At 45.1% G+C, this 23621-nt stretch overlaps 1 protein-coding gene across 1 annotated transcript in view; it reads right to left on the bottom strand.

Moving 5' to 3' along the window:
* Positions 1-320: 320 nt before the first annotated feature.
* The window catches only part of LOC147433638 (uncharacterized), a 40213-nt gene continuing 16912 nt past the window's right edge, over positions 321-23621 (bottom strand). The window contains exons 5-8 of the mRNA XM_086490295.1: positions 987-1068; positions 849-898; positions 518-613; positions 321-432 (exon numbers count right to left, since the gene is read on the bottom strand). Of these exons, the coding sequence (XP_086346421.1) occupies positions 336-432; positions 518-613; positions 849-898; positions 987-1068 (325 nt within the window). The 3' untranslated portion in view covers positions 321-335. The remainder of the gene's footprint in view (positions 433-517; positions 614-848; positions 899-986; positions 1069-23621) is intronic.

Raw genomic sequence — 23621 nt, 5'->3', positions numbered from 1 at the left:
ATGTAGGCCGCCATGGCAAAAAAGGTTCCATTAGTCAAGTACAAAAATACAACCTCCCTCTCTCTCTCTCTCTCTCTCTCTCTCTCTCAACAAAATCACCAGATTCACACCATGAATATAGATTTTTGTTCAGAACTGTCACAACCATGCCTCTTAATTTTGGAGCACATATGATGGAATACATCCAGGTTGGAATGCAATTGTGTTATGCATTTTACTAGGATGCCCACATCCGCACACACATCCATGCAAGGAAAAGCTTGAAATCTAACCGGGGCTACAGACTTTTAGATGATTAAAAATACACTCAAGATCGGTTTTCTTAATAGAAATCTTCACCTCTTAACCACGAAATCAGCCGGTGAAAAATACACTGATGGTCGGTTTTTTGTGAATGCTGTTGAGGAGCCCATGAATTTCTGACAAGGAAGACTGCAAGCTTGAGGCATTAAGGAGTGTCCTACCAACATTGCGATAATATTAACATGTCAAAGATGAAAACAAACACCACCATTACCTGGAGTATCCATAATGCAGCCAATAGATGTCTCTAGAGCTTAAGCACATCATCATTCTGCCCTGTTGTCCAGATAGATTGCTAACACAAAACTCTCTTATTACAACAAAATGAAAAACAAAATAACAGAAAGGAGGCCACAAATTGATGTCCAGTATCAGCTACTTTCTCTCAGCTATACAACCTTACAAAGCGATACAAGAGAGTGACAAAACATAAATGTTGAACCCAATTGCGAGCGATGGATCACATGTCGCTAAAAAAACATTTATTCAAGGCTCCCTTGTCATGTAAAATCCCTCTCTTTTGAGGGGCATGCTGATCCACCTACAAAGGTCCAGGAAATGTACCATTTTCCCTTTGCTCATTCCATTTGTCAATCTGCACAATCAGAAATTCCACAAAAATTCTGGAGACGGCAAAAACGTTTCATTTGACATCAAGCAAAAATGAAGGTAAGAGGCATCACCCATTCGCCAGGGCACAAGGAGCGATAATATCTTGCGTACTTCTCACAATCTGAATTATCTTCCCCCTTAGCTCGTATGCACCTGCATTCGATAGCAATGACGAGTGAGATTATCACAACTGTTTAAGGAAAAGCTTGAACTCCTGAGAAGGTTTTTTTCATCAACCTAGGGCCTTCCTAAGTTTAATTTTGGGCTTTCCGGTCAGTTTTCAACAACCTAACCTGGTCAAAGCTTATAATTATGGTTTGGGAGCGCACGCAATTTTGCATAGGGATCATAAACTTTAAAGACCACCAGGAAGCTCCCCATCTCGATGGCTATGCGCCCCTAGTTGGCACTCATGTCCATTGTTGCTGTCTCAAATTGTTTGCTTGCTTCGATCAGCTTGTACGGTTTTCACCCTTTTTGGTCCCCAAATGCCTCTCCCTCTAAAACCACCTGGTTCTCTGGTGATCAAAAGCAAGGGCACCCTCGCTGCCAAGCCCTATGAAAGGGCCTCTCCTCTTATTCTTTTTGTTGTTTACGAGAAAAAAACTTCTTACTACAACAAACATCCAGAGGGCACAGTGTCACAAAGTGATGACGTGGCTACGGACAGCAGAAACCCTAATTTCTGCCAAAAACCCTAAAATTCCTGCAAACCCTAATTTCTGCCAGGAATCCTAATTTCCGGAGATCGCGGAGGTGGAAAAAAAATTGTTTTTTTTTTTTTTGGTTTTGAGCGACGCAAATCTTGCTTTTTCTCTACGCAATGAGAGAGAGAGAGAGAGAGAGAGAGAGAGAGAGAGAGAGAGAGAGAGAGAGAGAGAGAATGCTTTTGCTTTCAAGTTTTAACTCTCTATGAGAGAGAGAGAGAGAGAGAGAGAGAGAGAGAGAGAGAGAGAGAGAATGCTTTTGCTTTCAAGTTTTAACTCTCTGTGAGAGAGAGAGAGAGAGAGAGAGAGAGAGAGAGAGAGAGAGAGAGAGAGAGAGAGAGCAATTGCTTTTGCTTTTAAGCTTTTGGGGCTCTGCTTTTGGGCATCCCTTGTAACCTTTAAATTGGTGGTGAGGGCCTCACTTCTCAGAGCATCTGGACGCAGAGTATGAGAGTGAACCCCGAGCCACTCTCTTGTACTTTGAACTGATTAATACAAAAAGAAATACCGAAAGGGGCGCCAGTCTTTGGGGCCAATATCTCTAGGCACGGAACTCCGTCGGGCCAGTGTAAATCTATTGTGATCTGTGAATTGTTTTGAAGTAGTTATTTGGTGCTGTCACGATTGATTCTTGACTTGGAGTGTCCAAGTCTGTTACAGTGGTATCAGAGCACGGCCGATTTCTCTTCTACGGGAAATCCGATCCCCAACTTTTTTTTTTCCGCGGCACCTATGGCTTCACGCAAGGATCAGTCGACTCCCTTTGCATCTGGAGATGCGGGCAGGGATCACAACGAAGATTCGGACAGAGAGTATGGCCCGCCTCGACCTACTCAAGCGGAGCAAAGAGAGATGAAGCGTCGTCAATTGATCGGCGATGCAACAAAGATGATGCTCAATTTTGCGAAGGATCCGAAACTGGCAAAATATATGAGCGAGACTTCTTTTCAGGAAGTGCATGCACAGTGGCAGAAAACCACTACACCACCCATGAAACCTCCTCTCAAGAAACCTTCTGATCACAAACAGTATTCAGAGAAGGAATTACAAGAGGTGGTTGATGCGTGGATTGCTCAGCTTTTTGACGCGCAAAGGAAAGCCAAAAAGCGGAAGAAAAACACCGACTACCCGGGATATTTGGGTCGTCAGTCGAATTTTGGCTAGGCAAAGAAACAGAAGAAGCGTGTTCGATTTGAAGGAGTACCCAGTTCTTCTTCTTCTTCTTCTTCTTCTTCTGGCAGTTCTTCTAGCTCTTCAAATTCGAGCGAAGAAGACAGAAAAGGTAAAAAGCGAAGCAAGAAACAAAGCTTCGGAAAGGGCTAGAATAAGGCAAAGAAGGCTAAATCTCGCCCAAAGACTGACAGTTCTACTGAGGACTCGTCTACAGGCTCAGATTCGGATGACGAAACTTTTATGCGAACAAGAAGAATTTTTACAAAGCCAACCAGTATGACTTTCTCGAAGATAAAAGCAAGAAAGTCCGAGAGTTTAAAGGAAGGTGGCCACTCGATCAAGTTTGATACTTTTTCAGGATACTAAGATGCTTCGAAGGCTTTGTGTTTTATACAGCAGTTTGACATCGCTTTCGCGGGAGGACGCTATTCAGAGCACTCCAAGATTCGGAGAGCTACCTCTTACTTTAAGGGGATGCTCGTACTTGGTGGTCCACGCTTCTTTTAAACAAGACTACGCGAGTTAAATGGCTGAAATTTAAAAAGCTTTTTATTTCTTCTTGGTTGATGCAAGAATATGAACGAGATATACGAGCTGCTTGGAACCATCTTCGGATGACCAAGAAAGATACAATCAATGCTTATTGTGAAAGATTTTGGAGCTCTTTTCTACCCGCCTCTTCATTCAAGAAGATCTCGTTCAGAGAACAGATTGAGCGGTTCACCTTGGGTCTACCTACAGAGATCCGAGATCACTGCTTGGAACAGAAGTCAGCTTCTATTCAGGAGTTCATGAGTCATGCGAAGCGGGGCTTTGCCATTCACTTTGGCAGTTTGACCTACCCTACAAATGAGGCCATGACACAACGAGCCGAACAGACTTCTGGGAATGAAAGTAGAAAGAAAAAGAGCAACCCAGAGAAAAAGGATGCACGACCCAAGCTTACTCCTCAGGAGCAAGCTCGATCCATCATAGAGGGGAAGTGCTTTGGATGTGGGGAAGAGAGACATATCTCCGCGAAGTGCTCTAAAAAGGCACAGAAAACATAATGATAAAGACGATGACAGGCCTGAGAGTTCAAGAGCAGCTGAGGAACGTGGCAGAAAAGGCAGATAGAAAAGCAGAACTTATACCGCATGGCGTGGGACCTGCAACGAATCTAATGAATGAAAGTACAAACTTTGCCGCTTTTGGGGCAAAGTGAAGGATCGGGAAGCTCTTTTGAAGGAGCCAAGGCTAACTTCTTTTCACTGGGAATTGGCCGCTCGATTTGGAATTACGCCCGACAGACTGACGCCACAGGCGGAGGTAGTTCGACTGGCACCCGGATGGGATGTTGCCATTACACCCAGCATTGGCAAACTTCGTTTGCAATGGCAGGGGTGTTCAGGGCACGCGAGTGACGTTCTACTCAAGATCCCTTGGTACCACAAGAACTACGCCGTGGTTGACTACCGGGCCGAGAAAGCGACTTTGCCAAATGAAGGGCTCAGAGAATTGTACTTGATGAACTTCAGTTTCTTTACTCATTCTTTTGGGAGAGAATTGAACGATGGATAAAGGTTGACTATGTTTTGACCTGATCAAAAGAACGCCAAGATTTTTCTCCACACTCATGCCGATTGCTTTTCAGAGGGCGTCAAGATCAGACCATTGACCTGATACCTGGAAGCACGCCACCGAACCGGCCACTTTACCGTGTGAGCCGAGTACAGAATGAAAAGATTATGAACCCAATGAAAGACCTCTTGGAAAAGGGTCTTGTCCAGCCTAGTACTTCACCGTATTGCTCTCCACTCTTGTTGGATTTGAAGAAAGACGGATCTTGGAGAATGTGCATCAATTATAGAGCTCTCAACAAAATCACCATCAAGAACAGATTTCCGATTCCTAGGATCGATGATATACTCGACAGGTTACAGGGATCCTCGTGCTTTAGCAGGATTGATCTGAAGAGTGGATATCATTAGATCCGAATCGCGACGGGAGATGTCTACAAGACAGCCTTCCGGACTACTTTTTGGATTATTTCGGGGACGCGAGGGGACCGTTGTACAAGTGAACTGGCGCATTTTCGGGGCAGAAAACAGAGAATTCAGCGTGCTGCAGATTCTCGCCATGTTTTGCAAAGTGTCCGTATGCGTCGGAAAGTCACCTATTGCGTGGGGATACTGACTGTGAAGCATCCAAGTACACTTATGCTGCCGAAATTGGGCCAAAACAGGAGTTTCTTAGCCTAGATTATGCGGAGCAGCTTGTAGGAGATCACAGGTTTTATTCCCACTGTTAAAGAATAAAGATATACCGAAAGGGGCGCCAATTTTGGGGCCTGCCAGTTGTTGGCATCTACTCGGAGCATTCTAGCTTCCGAGGCGTGTGTGTTAAATCCCGTTACAGGTTACCTTTGCAAAGTGCTCTGTGTGTGTCTAAAGTAAAGAATTTCGGATGAAAGCCAACGCCTACCGCCCCACGGGCCCGTTTCACCAAGGTACGAAGGGCGGCATCTTACTTGAAAGGAACTGCACAGACATGATGGTCTACCCTGTTGTTATGCAGAGAGACACCTGTGACGTGGTTAAAATTCAAGACAATTTTTAAGTCAACTTGGATATTAGATGAATATGCAAGAGATGTCATCATGGCTTGGCATCACTTGAAAATGACTGAGAAAGATACATTGGATGACTATTTCCAAGGTTTTGGGATACTTATTTGCGAGTGTCTCGGTGAGGTGTCAGTCGACAGTGAGCCTAAGGAGCAACCTGAAGTGGAAGAGAGCGAGGAGATTCTCATTCTGGCACAGATATTGGCTCACCATGAAAGGAAAGAGAAAGGTAAAGTGAACGGAGGTTCTTAGTCAAGAACTATTCGACATTCGATGCGAAGTGGATAGAGGAGGAGGACCTAGCAGATACTCCTTGCATACTGGAACTTTACCTTCAGGCTTTCGGTCTAGTTTTGACTTTTCGAGAGATCCCGCAGATCAACAGGGTTGAATCTAGTACAGACGAGACTGCACAAGAGGGGAGTCACACCACTCCTTTGTCACAGGTCACCCAGATGGAATAAAGTCACTGATTTTCCTTCAGATTTCATGGATACTGATGGGCTGATAGTATTCTCTTGGATGACTTTATGAAAGAAGTACTTTGACATGGGAATTCCCGATATGAATCTGATTTACATGTGCTCTGTCATGTGAGTCGTGTCTAAGTGCATGTTTGACAGAAGACATGACTACAGCATATTGGTCTTGAGATTCAAGATGAGATGGACATGATAGCAATAAGAATTAGTCAATCCGGACATCAATGAGATCTGGGATAGATCAAGATGCAATTGCTAAACACGTTGCTGATGGATCATGGTCCGATATCTCGATGGACTTCTGAAACTAAGTTGCTTCTGGCTCCAAAAATTGCCCAAAAAGAAGTCAGTGCAATTTATGGATTTCCATACAGTTCTGCCCATCAGCAACTGTCAACGCGTTTCGCAGATTTTCGTACAATTCTACCACGTCAACAACTAGTCAGCACGTTTCACGGATTTTCGTACAGTCATCCTACCAGCACATTTTTTCGGGCGTCCGTACAATCAACCACATCATCACTTTTCCGTGTGTGTGTGTGTGTGTGTGTGTGAGGGTTGCACTGCCACCTCATCAATTTGTGACATACCCCCCTCTTGAAAGAATTGTAATTGCCCTCAATTATGCCTACAAAACAGACAGAGGCCATAAACCAATTCAATAGACACCGACTCTAAGTACCATTGCACTAGACACACACCTCTAGTACTTGTACAAAGACGACAGTCACATCACTGCACATGACATCACATGACAATCAATCACAAAAACATTCATTCCAAATTTCAGACCATGACTGCCAACAACGTATTTAGTAACCACATCTAGATCCATTCCGGACCTCAATGATGCCAAATTAACTAATCCCATATTGCAATCATGTCTATAGAGATTTTCAACTCAAGCATTGTTGTGTGCAAGTAGTCTGTCGCCTCAAGCACTATCGAGTGTGAGAATCTGTCGCCTCAAGCGTCGTGTGCAATAAATCTTTCCCGGGGGTCCAAGTTCATATAGAACAAAGTGGTTTAATTATTCATTTGATTGAATCAGTTGTCACAACTTGGTGACGTGGCTTGCCCAGTATACACACACCCCCCCTCTCGCTAGAACCGCCCCCTTTTACAAAAATGCTGACGTGGCTGGCTGCTGGCAGGGCTAACACGTGGCAGGCTATACGACGCCCGGAAATCGCGACGAGAATTGCGGCAACAGAAAAAAAGTAAGATTTGCGGCAGCTTTTGCTTTTTGCTGGCTACGCAAATTGAGAGAGAGAAAGAGAGAGAAGCTCTTTTGCTTTTATGTTTTAAAACTTTTGATTTAAAGCTTTTGGGGCTCTTCTTTTAGCATCCCTTGTAAACCTTTATATTGGTGGTTTGGGCTCTCACTTCTCAGAGCATCTGGACGCAGAGTCTGAGAGTGAGTCCTGGCTACTCGCTTGTACTTTGAGTTGCAGATTAATACAAAAAGAAATACCGAAAGGGGCGCCAATCTTTGGGGCCAATATCTCTAGGCACGGAACTCCGTCGGGCCAGTGTTGAATCATCAGTGAACTGTGAACTGTTTTGAAGTGATTTATTTGTAGTGTCGCCGCAAATTCTCGACTTGAGAGTCCAAGTCTGTTACAATGGTATCAGAGCACAGCCGATTTCTCTTCTACGAGAAATCCGATACATTTTACGCGGCACTTATGGCTTCAGGCAGAGATCAGTCGACTTCCTCTGCATCCGGAGATGCAGGAAGAGATCAAAACGAAGATTCACGCGAGGAGTATGGCCCACCTCGGCCTACCCAAGCGGAGCTCAAAGAGATGGAGCATCGACGATTGATCGGCGATGCAACAAAGATGATGCTTAATTTTACGAAGGACCCAAAATTTGCAAAATATATGAGCCAGACTTCTTTCGATGAGGTGCACACACAGTGGTGGCGACCACAGAACCACCCCTCAAACCGGCTCTCAAGAAACCTCCTACTCCCACGATGTACACAGAGCAAGAATTAGAAGAGGTGGTTGATGTACGAATTGCTCAGCTTTTTGACGCGCAGAACAAAGCTAAAAAGCACGACAAAAAGCAGAAGAAAGGCACTGACTTCCCGGGTTATTTGGGTCGTTGGCCTACTTTTGAATCGGCAAGAAAGCAAAAGAAGCGTGCTCGATTTGAAGGAGTACCCAGTTCTTCTTCTTCTTCTTCTTCGAGTTCTTCTAGCTCCTCTGACCCGAGCGAAGAAGACAGAAAAGACAAAAAGCGAAGCAAAAAGCAAAGCTTCGGAAAGGGCAAGAAAAAGGCAAAGAAGCCTAAATCTCGCCCCGTGGTTGACAGTTCTACAGAGGATTCGTCTTCAGATAGATCGGACTCTAACGACATCAGCTTCTATGCAAAGAAGAAGAATTTTTATAAAGCCAACCAGTATGGCTTTCTGGAAGATAAAAGCAAGAAAGTCTGAGAGTTTAAGGAAGGTGGATAATCAATAAGATTTGACACATTTTCTGGTTATAGAGATGCTTCAAAGGCTTTGTCTTTTATAAGCAGTTTGACATCGCTTTCTCTGGAGGGTGTTACTCAGAGCACTCAAGATTCGGAGAGCTGCCTCTTACTTTAAGGGGAATGCTCGAACTTGGTGATCCACGCTTCTATTAAACAAGATAGCACCAATTAAATGGCTGAAATTCAAAAGGCTTTTTATTTCTTCATGGTTGACTCGAGAGTATGAACGCGACATACGAACTGCTTGGAACCATCTTCGGATGACCAAGAAGGATACAGTGGACGCTTATTGCAAGAGATTCTGGAGCTCTTTTCTACCTGCCTCTTCATTTAAGAAGATCTCGTTCAAGGAATAGATTGAGCAGTTTACCTTGGATCTTCCTACAGAGATACGAGATCACTTTGTCACAAGACGGGCACCACGCGCCAATAGAAAAGAACAGACTGAACAGACTTTTAGCACTTCAATAACAACTGCACTGAAAGAGAGAGACGACACACGACACAGAGTGGCAGAATTCCACCCAGAGAGTATTGGCCCCAAACCTTGGCGCCCCTTTCGGTATTTCTTTATATTGCATCAACAAAGTACAAGCCGGTACTCCAGACTCTGCACCTTCTCCAGGAAGCATGTCAGAGAATGAGCCCTAACCTCATATTTAAAGGCCCTTGGCCTAAAAAGCAATTACAGTGAAAAGCCTTCAAACTCAAAAGCATCTGGTCCAAAAGCAAAGCCAAAAAGCTGCCAGTGTAAATCACAGAAATCCGTACAACCTACCACGTCATCAGCTAGCGCAAAACGTACCACATCATCATGTCAACGCAATTTTCGAAAATCTGTAGTACAGCTGCCACGTCATTAGTTTTGTGTGTGTATGTGGGTCCTGCTTTATTTTACTTCCTTTATGTCACTGGGGCCCCATAGGACGGGGTCCCCATAAGTTGGTAGGACTTCATCTGTTACTTGTTCTCTTAGGGTTTAGGCCCCTCGTCCAGCATCTGCAAGTTGGCTCCATCCTTTAGGGTTTTGACACGTCAGCAATTTGTGACATCTCCCCTTCTTGAAAGAGAGTAATCATCGGCAATTACAGCATATCTGCAAAACAACTCAAGTTGGCTAAAAAATTTCTGAGGGACAATCAGTGTGCTCTTTTTATTAAGGAGTTAGCTTCTCCTTTTTGCTCTTTTGATCAAGGAGTTAGCTTCTCTTTTCGGCTGTTTTGATCAAGGAGTTAGCTTCTCCTTTCTTCCCGATCGGAACTCTTGATATTCCGGCGTAGTAAAAGTAGCCATCACACCCAGACCGTACTGATCTTCCACGGGTGTCTTGATGCACTAAAATTACACACCCAAGCAATCTCATCGAATTACGAATATTCAGTGGTTGGCACATCACAATGCAACACAAATGCCCACATATGCATGTTACAAGACATAGAAACATGAAGCCGCCGATGAACACTCCTCCCACATAACCTAACAAGGTCCGGGCTGGGAGATATTCAACGACTCCCTCATCACTCCTCCCGCATAACCTAAAAAGGTCCGGGTCGGGAGATATAGAGGCCTTTTACAACCAAACGCCCCCCAGACCGCAGCCTGCGTTGTTTGGAGGTGCTGAGAGTAACCACTGCTCAGACTTCTTAATACTCCTCCCGCATAACCATCCAGGTCCGGCCCGGGAGTCACAACAACAATACTCCCCCCGTAAAATAACCACAAGGGTCCGGGCCATGAGTAAAAACAACACTTTTCAATCATTCAATACTCCCCCCGCAAATAACCACAAGGATCCAGGCCATGAGTATGAACAAGCATTCTCAAACATCATTTCTCACTCCTCCACCCGGGAGTAAAATCACCAATCATTGAAACCAGTTTTAAAACCAGAGTCAAACATTTCAAATCGGCACCAAGACAGGTTCAAAACAGATATTATCCATTTCAAACAAATTTCAAAGAATACTTTCTCAAACAAAGTTCAAAAGTATCTAACTATAAAACAACTAGAGAGTTCATTCAGAGTTTTGTTCGGACAACCGAACTTTGAGGACGATCGGCTTGCCCTTCTGCATCACGGTGATGGTTCGGTTCCGGACCTGGAGAGTCGCATCATTCTTGTCATGCCAAGGCATGCCTAATAGAACGTCACAATTGCCCAACTTCATGATGTGGAAATCAGCTTTTCCATGATAATCTTGAATAGTCACTGGAAGAGCACCAATGAGCGGTACTACTTTTTGAGTTTGCCCTGTGGCTAGCTCAGCTTCAATTTCTCCACCCTCTGCATCATAATCAAAGTGCATCTGCTTTAAGAATTATGGATGGATGAAGCTTTCTATAGCTCCGAGGTCAAAGAAAATAAGGGCTTTGAAGCCATTGACTTTGCCATACGCTCGACACAATTCATTTGTACTCTCAAGGCATATGCCATAAATATCAGGAACTAGTCCAATAGCGGGTCTAGCTCTCTTAGTAGGAGGTGGCGCTAGGGTTCTGTCGACCGTTGGTGCGGGCGTCAGCTCCTCTGGTCTATCAGTGCGCTTGGGACAATTAGAATGATTATGCCCTGTTTGAAAGCATCCAAAGCATCGGCCTTCTTGTAGTAAGGTGTCTCGTTGTTGAGGCGTCAAACGAGGCCTTTGCGGTTGATTTTCACGACTATCGAGAATTTGTTCGTTGTTGCCGAGAGTTGTGGTTAGTAGCCGGAGATTCTTCTGTGGTAAACTCTAGCTTTCCCTTCATCAGGTTGTAGCCAACTGCGCATGGTCCATAAGTTCTTGCATGGTAGAGACTTTGCTTGGATAGACAATATTCCTACAATGGTGATGGTAGTCCAATGGTGTATCACTCGCATTGGGCCTCCAAGGGAACACATTTAAAGAAGGACACCGGAAGGTACACGTCGAGAAACCTTTGGTTATATTCGTCCATGGTTTCAACGGCAAGCATTTTCAATTTGCCCCACTGCCAAAATCGAGACTTCAAACATAGAAGTCATGTAACTACGTGCAAAAACTGTCTTGAAAGCTTGCCAGGTCCTTGGAGCAAGCGGTTGTGTCGCGATTGAAATCCACCATTGCATAGCATTATCTTTAAGAAATCCTACTGCTCGAGAAATCTTGGATTCTTCTGTATAGTTCCCTAAAGCATAGATGTTGTCGAATTGCTGTAGGAACTGCAATGCTTTCTTGCAATCTTTCACCCCGGAAAAAGTGAAAAATTTGACTATCGTGCCACCATCTTTGAAATCTTTGGGTTGGTTAGGCGCATATCCCAGGTATGGATAATAAGGGTATCCATATGGGCTCCAACCATTGTAGCCTGGTGGCGCTAGAGGTGGAGGTGGGGGCAATGGCGGTGGCAAAGGCGGTTGCACTGGATTAGGGTCAAATGGCTGCACCTTCCTGAAGAATCCCCCGATCGGAACAGACAGCTGAGAAGGTTGCCGGTTGGAAGCTCTCGTACTTTCTGGTGCCGGAGGAGGAGGTACCACCTGGGGCATTAGAGGGGGTAACATGTAGTTCAAAAATTGTTGAAAAATTTACAGCATCGAAAGATTCTGCTAAAATTGCCGCGAAAGAATGTCGTGGAGTTCGTTGAGCAAAAACTGCAAATATTATGATGTATCCATGAGTTCCAAGTCTTGGGTTCTTAATGGCTTATATATATATATATATATATATATATGCCCTGTAAGACATGAGTGGTGAAGACGGGAGCGCGCCCGATGCGCGATGAAGTAAGGGTGGGGGTGGCTAATAAGTCCGGGTTGGAGGGCGAAGATACCTCGAATAAAATTCCAATAGCTCTGTCTGCTCTTTTGTAGGACCGGTATGCTTTCAGAAAAGCACACGCCTGATGCTCTGATACCATTGTCACAAGACGGGCACCACGTGCCAATAGAAAAGAACAGACTGAACAGACTTTTAGCACTTCAATAACAACTAAACTGAAAGAGAGAGACGACACGCGACACGGAGTGGTGGAATTCCACCCCAAAGAGTATTGGCCCCAAACCTTGGCACCCCTTTCGGTATTTCTTTATATTGCATCAACACAATACAAGCCGATACTCCAGACTCTGCACCTTCTCCAGGCACCTTCCCCCAACTTGCCAGCCCCGTTTTCATGTGATTACTTGCGTCCCTTGTATTCGGCACTTTCTGATGATATTGATCATTCGTTCGCGTCCCTCACTCTCGTGTCCCTCTTGCGTTCAGTTTTCAAGTTGCGTTCTTGTGTATGCGTTTGCTTGCCTGCAGGTCCCGTTTGCATCGCAGGTGAGCCGACGCGGCCCCTTTTCCGCGACGCCCCGAACGAGGGCGTCACACTTGCATGCCAGAGAATGAGCCCTAACCTCATATTTAAAGGCCCTTGGCCTAAAAAGCAATTACAATGAAAAGCCTTCAAACTCAAAAGCATATGGTCCAAAAGCAAAGCCAAAAAGTTGCTAGCGTAAATCACAGAAATCCGTACAACTTGCCACGTCATCAGCCAGCGCAAAACGCGGAAATCCGTACAACCTGCCACATCATCATAGTCAACGCAATTTTCGAAAATCTGTCGTACAGCTCCCACGTCATCAGTTTTGTGTGTGTATGTGGCTCCTGCTTTATTTTACTTCCTTTGTAACTAGGGCCCCATCGAACGGGGTCCCCATAAGTTGGTAGGACTTCTTCTTCTGTTACTTCAAACTTGTTCTCTTAGGGTTTAGGCCCCTTGCCCAGCATCTGCAAGTTGGCTCCATTCTTTAGGGTTTTGACACGTCAGCAATTTGTGACACACTGCTTGGAAAGTTAGCTTCCATTCAGGAGTTGATCAGTCATGCAAAACGGGGTTTTGCCATTCACTCAGGTAGTTTGACCTACCCCAATGCAAAGGGCCGAACAAACTTCGACAAATGAAAGTAGAAAGAGGAAGAGCAAGCCAAAAAAGAAAGAAAAGAATGCACGAACCAAACTCACTCCTCAAGAGAGAGCTCTCTACATCAAGGAGGGGAAGTGCTTTGGACGCGGGGAAACTAGGCATATCACCGCGAAGTGCCCTAAAAAGGCACAGAAAGAACAGAACGACAAGGACAATGCGAGGCTTGAGAGTTCGAGAGCAACTGAGGAACGTGGACGAAGAGGCAAGATGAGAACAAGACTAGTTCCAGATTGTGTGGGTACTGATCCCAGCACAATGGACGAGAGTACATAACTTAGTCGAGCTTGGGGCAAAGTGAAAGACCAAGAAGCCCTAATCTTCTTTGATGGAGGAGCCAAGGCCAACTTCATTTCACCGAAATTGGCGGCACGGCTTGAGATCACTCCCAATCGGATGGGACCAATTGCAAAGGCAGTTCTAGCGGCACGCGGCAGGGACGTAGCCATTAAACCTGTCATTGGCAAACTTCGGTTGCATTGTCAGGGGTATTTGGGGCATGAGGATTTCTACATAATGCCTTTGGAAGGTTGTGATGTTCTCTTGGGAATTCCCTGGTACCACAAGAACTACACCGTGGTCAACTATCGGGCGAGGAAAGCGACTTTGACCACAAAGAATGGCAAAACCATTGTACTTGATGTAAAACTTAAGGGCGAGTCCGTCCCTATAGTATTAGCTTCAGCCATTTCAAAATTAATGAGAGCCAATCTGTTTGTTTACTCAATCTTTTTGACAGAGTTGAGTGGTGAGAATAGGACAAATATGTCTGAACTTGATAAAGAACGCCAAGATTTTCTCCACGCTCATGCCGATTGCTTCTCAGAGGGCCTGCCAGGCGAGTTACCACCCGCTCGTCCTGAAGATCATACCATTGATCTGATACCTGGAAGCACACCACCGAAACGGCCACCTTATCGTGTGAGCCGAGCCCAGAACGAAGAAATTATGAACCAAGTAAAAGACCTCTTGGAAAAGGGTCTTGTCCACCCTAGTACTTCACCGTATTGCTCTCCAATGTTGTTGGTTTTGAAGAAAGACGGATCTTGGAGAATGTGCATCGATTATAGAGCTCTCAACACAATCACCATCAAGAACAGATTTCCAATTCCTAGAATCGATGATATACTTGACCGACTTCAAGGATCCTCGTGCATTAGCATGATCGGCTTGAAAAGTTCATATCATCAGATCCGAATCGCGCCGGGAGACGTCTACATGACAGCCTTTTGGACGACTTTTGGGTTATTTGAGTTTTTGGTGATGCCTTTTGGCCTAACCAATGCTCCTGCGACATTTAACCGGATGATGGACAGGATTTTTTGAGAGTACAGACTATTCGTTGGCACTTTCTTTGACGACATCATTGTTTTCTCCAAGATGAGGTAGAACATAGAGCACATCTGCTTCAAGTCTTTCAAACATTACGAGATCACAAGTTGGTGATTAATGAGAAGAAAAGTGAATTTTTCCTACCAGAGATACACTTTTTGGGACACATTCTCAACAGCGGGAGTGCAGATGGATCCGGCCAAGATAGAGACTATCCGTGATTGGCCCAATTTGTAGAATGTCCATGAAGTTAGAAGATTCTTGGGATTGTGTTCGTAGTACATGCGATTCATTAGAAAGTTTGCAGAGGTTGCTTCCCCTTTGCATATCTTGACACAGAAAGGAGTCCCTTTCTTGTGGAGACCCACAGAAGTGACTGCCTTTCAGACATTGAAAGAACGGGACCAGTTTCGAATTTGTCTGACTTGCAAAAGTCATTTGAAGTATATTGTGATGCTTGTGGTCGTAGTTTGGGTGCGGTCTTAATGCAAGAAGGCCATGTCATTGCTTACGAGAGACGATTGTTCTCAAGGCCGGAATTGACACCACATATTGATGAGAAAGAGCTTTTGGCGGTTATCCATACTCTTACTCAGTGGTGGCATTACCTACTCGGAGCGGATTTTATTGTCTTTACAGACCATCAGAGTTTACGCTACTTCTTGTCACAGAAGCAGCTATCGGAAAAGCAGATGCGGCGGGCGAACATCTTCTCACAGTTTCACTTCCAGATTATCCATGTTCAGGGACAGAAGAATTTGGTGGCAGATGCTTTGTCTTGGAAGCCGTTGGTTCTGGCTATTTCCGAGATACACCATAGGAGCTTCGAGGATATAATCGATGAGTATGCCACTGCTACAGATTTTGCAGACAATTTCACACAGATTCAGGATGGGGAAACAGTAGCGGGATATTCCATTTGGGATGGCTACTTGATGAGGAAAACCATGTTGTGTATTACACAACCGTTGAGGGAAAAGGTTATGACTGAATGCCACTGTCCGCCTTTTACGGGTCACCACGGCATTGCTACCACCTTGAAAGGGGTAGAGAGATACTTCTTTTGGCCGAGACTCAAGAAGGATGTGGACGAGTTTGTGCACAGTTGCTTGGTATGCCAGAAGGTCAAGTTTGACAAGCATAAAGCGCAGGGATTGTCACAGCCTTTGCCCATACCCACCCGCCCTTGGGAAAGTATTGCAATGGATTTCATTTTTTATCTCCCAAGAACACAGAGTGGCCACGACGGTATCTGGACTATCATTGACAGATTTAGCAAGCAGGCTCATTTCATTCCAGTGAAGAAAACAGTCAAGCCGGATCACTTAGCAAGACTGTTTGTGGCCCAGATCGTCAGATTACATGGCGTGCCTAAGACGATTGTCTCTGACAGGGACCCCTGATTCACGAGTTTGTTTTGGAAGGCAATTTGGGAGAACATTGGCACGGGGTTGCAGTTCTCATCATCTTTCCACCCGCAGACTGACGGGCAATTTGAGATTGCTAATTCAGTGGTACTAGATTTATTGAAGTCTTACATCTCGGATCACAAGACTCGATGGGAAAAGTACTTACCTTTGGTGGAATTTTCCTATAGCAAACACGGTACACTCTTCGACGGGAAAGGCGTCATTTGAGATTATTGAAGGTGCTCCGAAGGTTCCACGCTTCCTAAGCACGAAAGATAAGATTTTTGAAGCCAATGAGTACACGCGCGACTAGGACACGGCTTTTGCCAAGGTCCGTGAGGCTTTGCAGAAATCTCAGGAATGACTGAAAAAGGCAGCGGATCGCCATCGTCGCGATTTGAAATTGAAGAAGAATGATTGGGTGCTCTTATGTTTTGGGAAGGCACGCCTAAGAAAGAAGAAGGGAAAGGAGAGGCTTTTTCCAAAGCTTAGTATGAGATACTACGGACCTTTCCAGATCTCCGAAAAGATCAATGAAATCTCGTTCCGACTAAAACTGCCTGACACTTGGAGGATTCACAATGCATTTCATGTGAGTCTCTTGAAACCTTTTGAAGGTGATGTGCCCGAAGATGGGGAGTCTGATGAGCAACCCAAAGTGGAAGAAAACGAGGAGATCCTTGTTCCTGAACAGATATTGGCACAGAAGGACAGAAAGAATAAGGGTAAAGTGAGAAGGCGGTTCTTGGTTAAATTCAAGAACTATCCTGCATTGGATGCGAAGTGGATGGAGGAGGACACCTAGCAGATACTCCTCAGATTGTGAACCTTTTCCTTGAAGCTTTTGGTTTAGCATAGTCTACTCCAAATGGAACCCCGAATTCAGCTTGGCTGGAGATCTGGTGCAGTGGGTTTGCACAAGAGGGGAGTTACTCCGCTTCCTTGTCAACTATCTTGCATTGGATGCGAAGTGGATGGAGGAGGACACCTAGCAGATACTCCTCAGATTGTGAACCTTTTCCTTGAAGCTTTTGGTTTAGCATAGTCTACTCCAAATGGAACCCCGAATTCAGCTTGGCTGGAGATCTGGTGCAGTGGGTTTGCACAAGAGGGGAGTTACTCCGCTTCCTTGTCAACAAATGCCTCGATTTTCGAATACTAGAGTCACTGATGTCTCTTTGAGCTTCAGGGATACTAAGAGCTGACAGTATTCTATTGTATGACTTTATGAAATGGAATTCCGGATAATATGAAACTGATTTGTTCTTCACTTGTTTAAGTGCAGGAACTGATAGACGAAATGACTACAGCATTTTGGTCTAAATGATCTCGAAAGACATGGTTGCAATAGGGATTAGTCTGTCACAAGACGCGCACCACGTGCCAATAGAAAAGAACAGACTGAACAGACTTTTAGCACTTCAATAACAACTGAACTGAGAGAGAGAGAGAGAGAGAGAGAGAGAGAGAGAGAGACGACACGCGACACGAAGTGGCGAAATTCCACCCCAGAGAGTATTGGCCCCAAACCTTGGCGCCCCTTTCGGTATTTCTTTATATTGCATCAACACAGTACAAGCCGGTACTCGAGACTCTGCACCTTTTCCGAGAAGCATGCCAGAGAATGAGCCCTAACCTCATATTTGAAGGCCCTAGGCCTCAAAAGCAATTTATAGTAAAAAGCCTTTGAACTCAAAAGCTCCTGGTCCAAAAGCAATGCCAAAAAGCTACCAACGTAATTTACGGAAATCCATACAACTGCCACGTTATCAACGCAAAACGCAAAAATCCGTACAACCTGCCACGTCATCATGTCAGCGCAATTTTCAGAAACTGCCACGTCATAAGTTGTGGGTCCTGCTTTATTTTAATCTTTGTCACTTGGGGCCCCATTGGAAGGGGTCCCCATAAGTTGGTAGGACTTCTTCGTCTGTTACTTGTTCTTCTTAGGGTTTAGGCCCATCGATCGGCATCTGCAAGTTGGCTCCCTTCTTCAGGACTTTGACACATCAGCAGTTTGTGATATAGTCAATCGGGCATCTATGAGATCTTGAGAGGATCTAGATGCGATTGCTAATTGCATTGCCGATAAATCATGGTCTAAGATCCGAATGAATGTTGAATTTGATTTATCATGTGATGCCCTGTGATGTCTTGTGATATTAAGTGATGTCATGTGATGTGACTGTCGATTGTTACATGTGCTAGACGTGTGTTCCTAGTGCATCGGTACTAACAGTCAGTGTCTGCTAAGACAGTTTATGGCTTTTGTCTATTTTGCAGGCGTAATCGAGGTCGATTACAATGCTTTCAAGAGGGGGGTTATGTCACAACTTGGTGACATGGCTGCCCATATATACACGCCCCCCCTCTGGCTAGAACCCCCCCCCCCCCCCCCCCCCCCCCTTTTACAGAAATGCAGACATGGCTGGCTGTCGACAGGGCTGACACGTGGCAGGCTGTACGAACGCCCGAAAATTGCGACGGGAAATGCAACAACAGAAAAAAAGTAGGATTTGCGGCAGCTTTTGCTTTTTACTGGCTACGCAAATTGAGAGAGAGAAAGAGAGAGAAGCTCTTTTGCTTTTATGTTTTTAAAGATTTTGATTTTAAAGCTTTTGAGGCTCTGCTTTTAGCATCCCTTGTAAACCTTTATATTGGTGATTTGGGCTCTCACTTCTAAGAGCATCTAGACGCAGAGTCTGAGAGTGAGTCCCGGCTACTCGCTTGTACTTTGAGTTGCAGATTAATACAAAAAGAAATACCGAAAGGGGTGCCAGTCTTTGGGGCCAATATCTCTAGGCACGGAACTCCGTCGGGCAAGTGTCCAGTCAATTGTGAATTGTGAACTGTTTTGAAGTGATTTATTTGTGGTCTCGCGGTAGATTCTCGACTTGGAGAGTCCAAGTATGTTACATCAGTTGCAGCAGACTTGGACACTTCAAGTCGAGAATCTACCGCGACGGCACAAATAACCACTTCAAAACGGTTTACAGTTCACAATTGATTCGACACTGGCCCGGCGAAGTTCCGTGCCTAGAGATATTGGCCCCTAAGACTGGCGCCCCTTTCGGTATTTCTTTTTGTATTAATCTGTGTTCAAAGTACAAGAGTGCGGGCAAGCGCTCACACTCAGACTCTACGTCCAGATGCCCTTAGTTATGAGGCTGTGTATGCTTATTTAATGAGTACAAGGATGCCAGAAGCAGAGCCCCAAAAGCTAAAAATCAAAAGCTTGGAGTATTTTTAAAAGCCTCATAGAAATAAAGCAAAGGCTCTTTCTCTCTTTTTCTCTTATGCTTTAATAAAAATAAAGCAAGTCTCTCTCTTCCATGTAATGCGAAGCAAAAAGCAATCCCCAAAAGCTGAGCACAGCCTGCCATATATTCCGCTATGTTTTGCGTTGGCGTCCGTACAGCCTGCCACGTGTCAGCAGCCAGCCACGTCAGCATGTGGGTCAGCATTTCCGAGGGTGTGTGGGTCTAGCGGGCAGCCAGGCGGGGGTGTGTGGGTCTAGCGGGCAGCCAGGCGAGGGTGTGTGTGTACCGGCAACAGCCACGTCACCCATTCATGACATACCCTCCTCTTGAAAGCATTGTAATCGCCCTCGATTACACCTGCAAAACAGACAGAAGCCGTAAACTGTCTTAGCGGACACTGACCGTTAGTACCGACGCACTAGGAGCACACATCTAGCACATGTACCAATCGATAGTCACATCACAGGACATCACTAGACATCACATGACATTCAACATTCATTCGGATCTTAGACCATGATTTATCGGCAATGCAGTTAGCAATCACATCTAGATCTACTCAAGACCTCATAGATGCCCGATTGACCAACCCCTATTGCAACCATGTCTGTTTGAGATCGTTCAGACCAAAATGCTGCAGTCACTTCATCTATCAGTTCCTGCACTTAAAACAAGTCAAGAACAAATCAGTTTCATATTCAGGAATTCCATTTCATAAAGTCATACAACAGAATACTGTCAACTCTCGGTATCCCTGAAGCTCATAGAGACATCAGTGACTCTAGTATTTGAAATTCGAGCCATCTGTTGACAAAGGAGCGGAGTAACTCCCCTCTTGTGCATCCCACTGCACCAGATTTGCAGCCAAGCTGAATTCTGGGTTCCATTTAGAATGGACTATGTATGCTAAACCAAAAGCTTCAAGGTAAAGTTTCACAATCTGATTGCTAGGTCCTCCTCCTCCATCCACTTCGCATTCAATGCAGGATAGTTCTTGAATTTAACCAAGAACTGCCTTCGTACTTTACCCTTATTCTTTCTGTCCTTATGTGCCAAAATCTGTTCAGGAACAGGGATCTCCTCGTTTTCCTCCACTTCGGGTTGCTCATCAAGCTCCCCATCTTCGGGCACATCACCTTTAAAAGGTTTCAAGAGACTCACATGAAATGCATTGTGAATCCTCCAAGTGTCAGGCCGTTTCAGTCAGAAGGAGACATCATTGATCTTTTCAGATACTAAGCTTTGGAAAAAGCCTCTCCTTTCCCTTTTTCTTTCTCAGGCGTGCCTTCTCAAAACGTAAAAGCACCCAATCATCCTCCTTCAATTTCAAATCTGACGATGGCGATCCGCTGCCTTTTTCTGTCTTTGCTGAGATTTCTGCAAAGCCTCGCGGACCTCGGCAAAAGCCGTGTCTAAGTTGCGCGTATACTCATCAGCTTCAAAAATCTTATCTTTTGTGCTTAGGAAGCGTGGAATCTTCACAGCACCTTCAACAATCTCAAATGGTGCCTTCCCTGTCGAAGAGTGCATCGTGTTGTTGTAGGCATATTCCACCAAAGGTAGATACTTTTCCCAATAAGTCTACTGATCCGAGATATAAGACTTCAATAAATCTAAAACCACTCAATTGGCAATCTCAGATTGCTCGTCGGTCTGCAGGTAGAAAGATGACGAGAACTGCAACCGTGTGCCAATGTTCTCCCAAATTGCCTTCCCAAACAAACTCGTGAATCTGGGGTCCCTGTCGAAGACAATTGTCTCGAGCATGCCATGTAATCTGAAGATCTGGGCCACAAACAGTCTCGCTAAGTGATCCAGCTTGACTGTTTTCTTCACTGGAATGAAATGAGCCTGCTTGCTAAATCTGTCAATAACAGTCCAGATACCATCGTGACCACTTTGTGTTCTCTGGAGATCAAAAATGAAATCCATTACAATACTTTCCTAGGGGCGGGTGGGTATGGGCAAAGGCTGTAACAATCCCTGTGCTTTATGCCTGTCAAACTTGACCTTCTCGCATACCAAGCACCCGTGCACAAACTCGTGCACATCTTTCTTGAGTCTCGGCCAAAAGAAGTATCTCTCTACCCCTTTTATGGTGGTAGCAATGTCGTGGTGACCCGTAGAAGGCGGACAGTGGCATTCAGTCATAACCTTTTCCCTCAACGGCTGTGTAACGCACAACATTGTTTTCCTCATCAAGTAGCCATCCCGAATGGAATATCCCGCTACTGTCTCCCCATCCCGTATCTGAGTGAAAACGTCTGCAAAATCCGGATTTGTGGCATACTGGTCGCACCATATTATCGAAGCTCCTATGATGTATCGCGGAAATAGCCAGAACCAACGGCTTCCGAGACAAAGCATCTGCCACCAAATTCTTTTGTCCCTGAACATGGACAATCTGGAAGTGAAACTGTGACAAGATATTCGCCCACCGCATCTGCTTTTCTGATACCTGCTTCTGTGACAAGAAGTAGCGTAAACTCTGATGGTCTGTAAAGACAGTAAAATCCGCTCCGAGTAGGTAGTGCCGCCACTGAGTAGGAGTATGGATAACCGCCAAAAGCTCTTTCTCATAAATCTGTGTTGTCAATTCCGGCCTTGAGAACAATCGGCTCGCATAAGCAATGACATGGCCTTCTTGCATTAAGACCACACCCAGACTATGACCACAAGCATCACAATATACTTCAAATGACTTCTGCAAGTCCGACAAAGTCAAAACTCGTCCCGTAGTCAATTTGTCTTTCAAAGTCTTAAAGGCAGTCACCTCTGTGGGTCCCCACGAGAAAGGGACTCCTTTCTGTGTCAAGATATACAAAGGGGAAGCAACCTCTACAAACTTTCGAATGAACCGCCTGTAGTACGAACACAATTCCAAGAAGCTTCTAACTTCATGGACATTCTTCAAATCGGGCCAATCACGGATAGTCTCTATCTTGGCCGGATCCATTTGCACTCCTGCTGCTAACACAATGTGTCTAAAAAAGTGCATCTCTGGTAGGAAAAAATCACTTTTCTTCGCATTAATCACTAACTTGTGATCTCGTAATGCCTGAAAGACCTGAAATAGATGATCTCTATGTTCTGCCTCATTCTTGGAGAAAACAATGATATCGTCAAAGAAAGTGCCAACAAATAGCCTGTACTCTCAAAAAATCCTGTCCATCATCCGGTTAAATATCCCAGAAGCATTGGTTAAGCCAAAAGTCATCACCAACAACTCAAATAACCCAAAAGTCATCCAAAAGGTTGTCTTGTAGACGTCTCCCGACGCGATCGGATCTAATGATATCCACTCTTCAAATCAATCCTGCTAAAAGATCCTTGTAATCTGTCGAGTACATCATCGATCCTAGGAATCGGAAATCTGTTGTTGATGGTGATTTTGTTGAGAGCTCTATAATCGATGCACAATCTCCAAGATCCGTCTTTCTTCAAGACCAACAACACTGGAGAGCAATACGGTGAAGTACTAGGCTGGACAAGACCCTTTTCCAAGAGGTCTTTCACTTGGTTCATAATCTCTTCGTTTTGGGCTCGGCTCACACGGTAAGGTGGCCGGTTCGGTGGTGTGCTTCCAGGTATCAGATCAATGGTATGATCTTCAGGACGAGCGGGTGGTAACTCGCCTGGCAGGCCCTCTGAGAAGCGATCGGCATGAGAGTGGAGAAAATCTTGGCGTTCTTTATCAAGTTCAGACATATTTGTCCTATCCTCATCACTCAACTCTATCAAAAAGATCGAGTAAACAAACAGACTGGATTTCATTAATTTGGAAATGGCCGAAGCCGATACAATAGGGACCGACTCGCCCTTAAGTTTAATATCAAGTACAATGGTTTTGCCCTTCTCTGTGGTCAAAGTCGCTTTCCTCGCCCGATAGTCGACCACAGCGTTGTTCTTGTGGTAGCAGGGAATTCCCAAGAGGACATCACAACCTTCCAAAGGCATTATGTGAAAGTCCTCATGTCCCAAATACCCCTGACAATGCAACCGAAGTTTGCCAATGACAGGTGTAATAGCTACGTCCCTACCGGGTGCCGCTAGAACTGCCTCCGCAAGTGGTCCCATCCGATCGGGAGTGATCTCGAGCCGCGCCGCCAATTCCAGTGAAATGAAGTTGGCCTTGGCTTCTCCATCAAAGAAGATCAGGGCTTCTTTGTCTTTCACTTTGCCCCAAGCTCGGCAAAATTCTGTACTCTCGTCCAACGTGCTAGGATCGATACCCACGCAATGTGGAACCAGTCCTGTTTGCATCTTGCCTTTTCTCTCGAACTCTCAGGCCTTTCATCGTCCTTGTCATTCTGTTCTTTCTGTGC

Source organism: Adiantum capillus-veneris, chromosome 19 (assembly GCF_014529385.1).
Source record: "Adiantum capillus-veneris isolate H3 chromosome 19, ASM1452938v2, whole genome shotgun sequence".
Lineage (NCBI taxonomy): Eukaryota > Viridiplantae > Streptophyta > Polypodiopsida > Polypodiales > Pteridaceae > Adiantum > Adiantum capillus-veneris.
The sequence above is the reverse complement of the archived record's forward strand: the minus strand, read 5'-3'. Positions and strand labels throughout refer to the sequence as shown.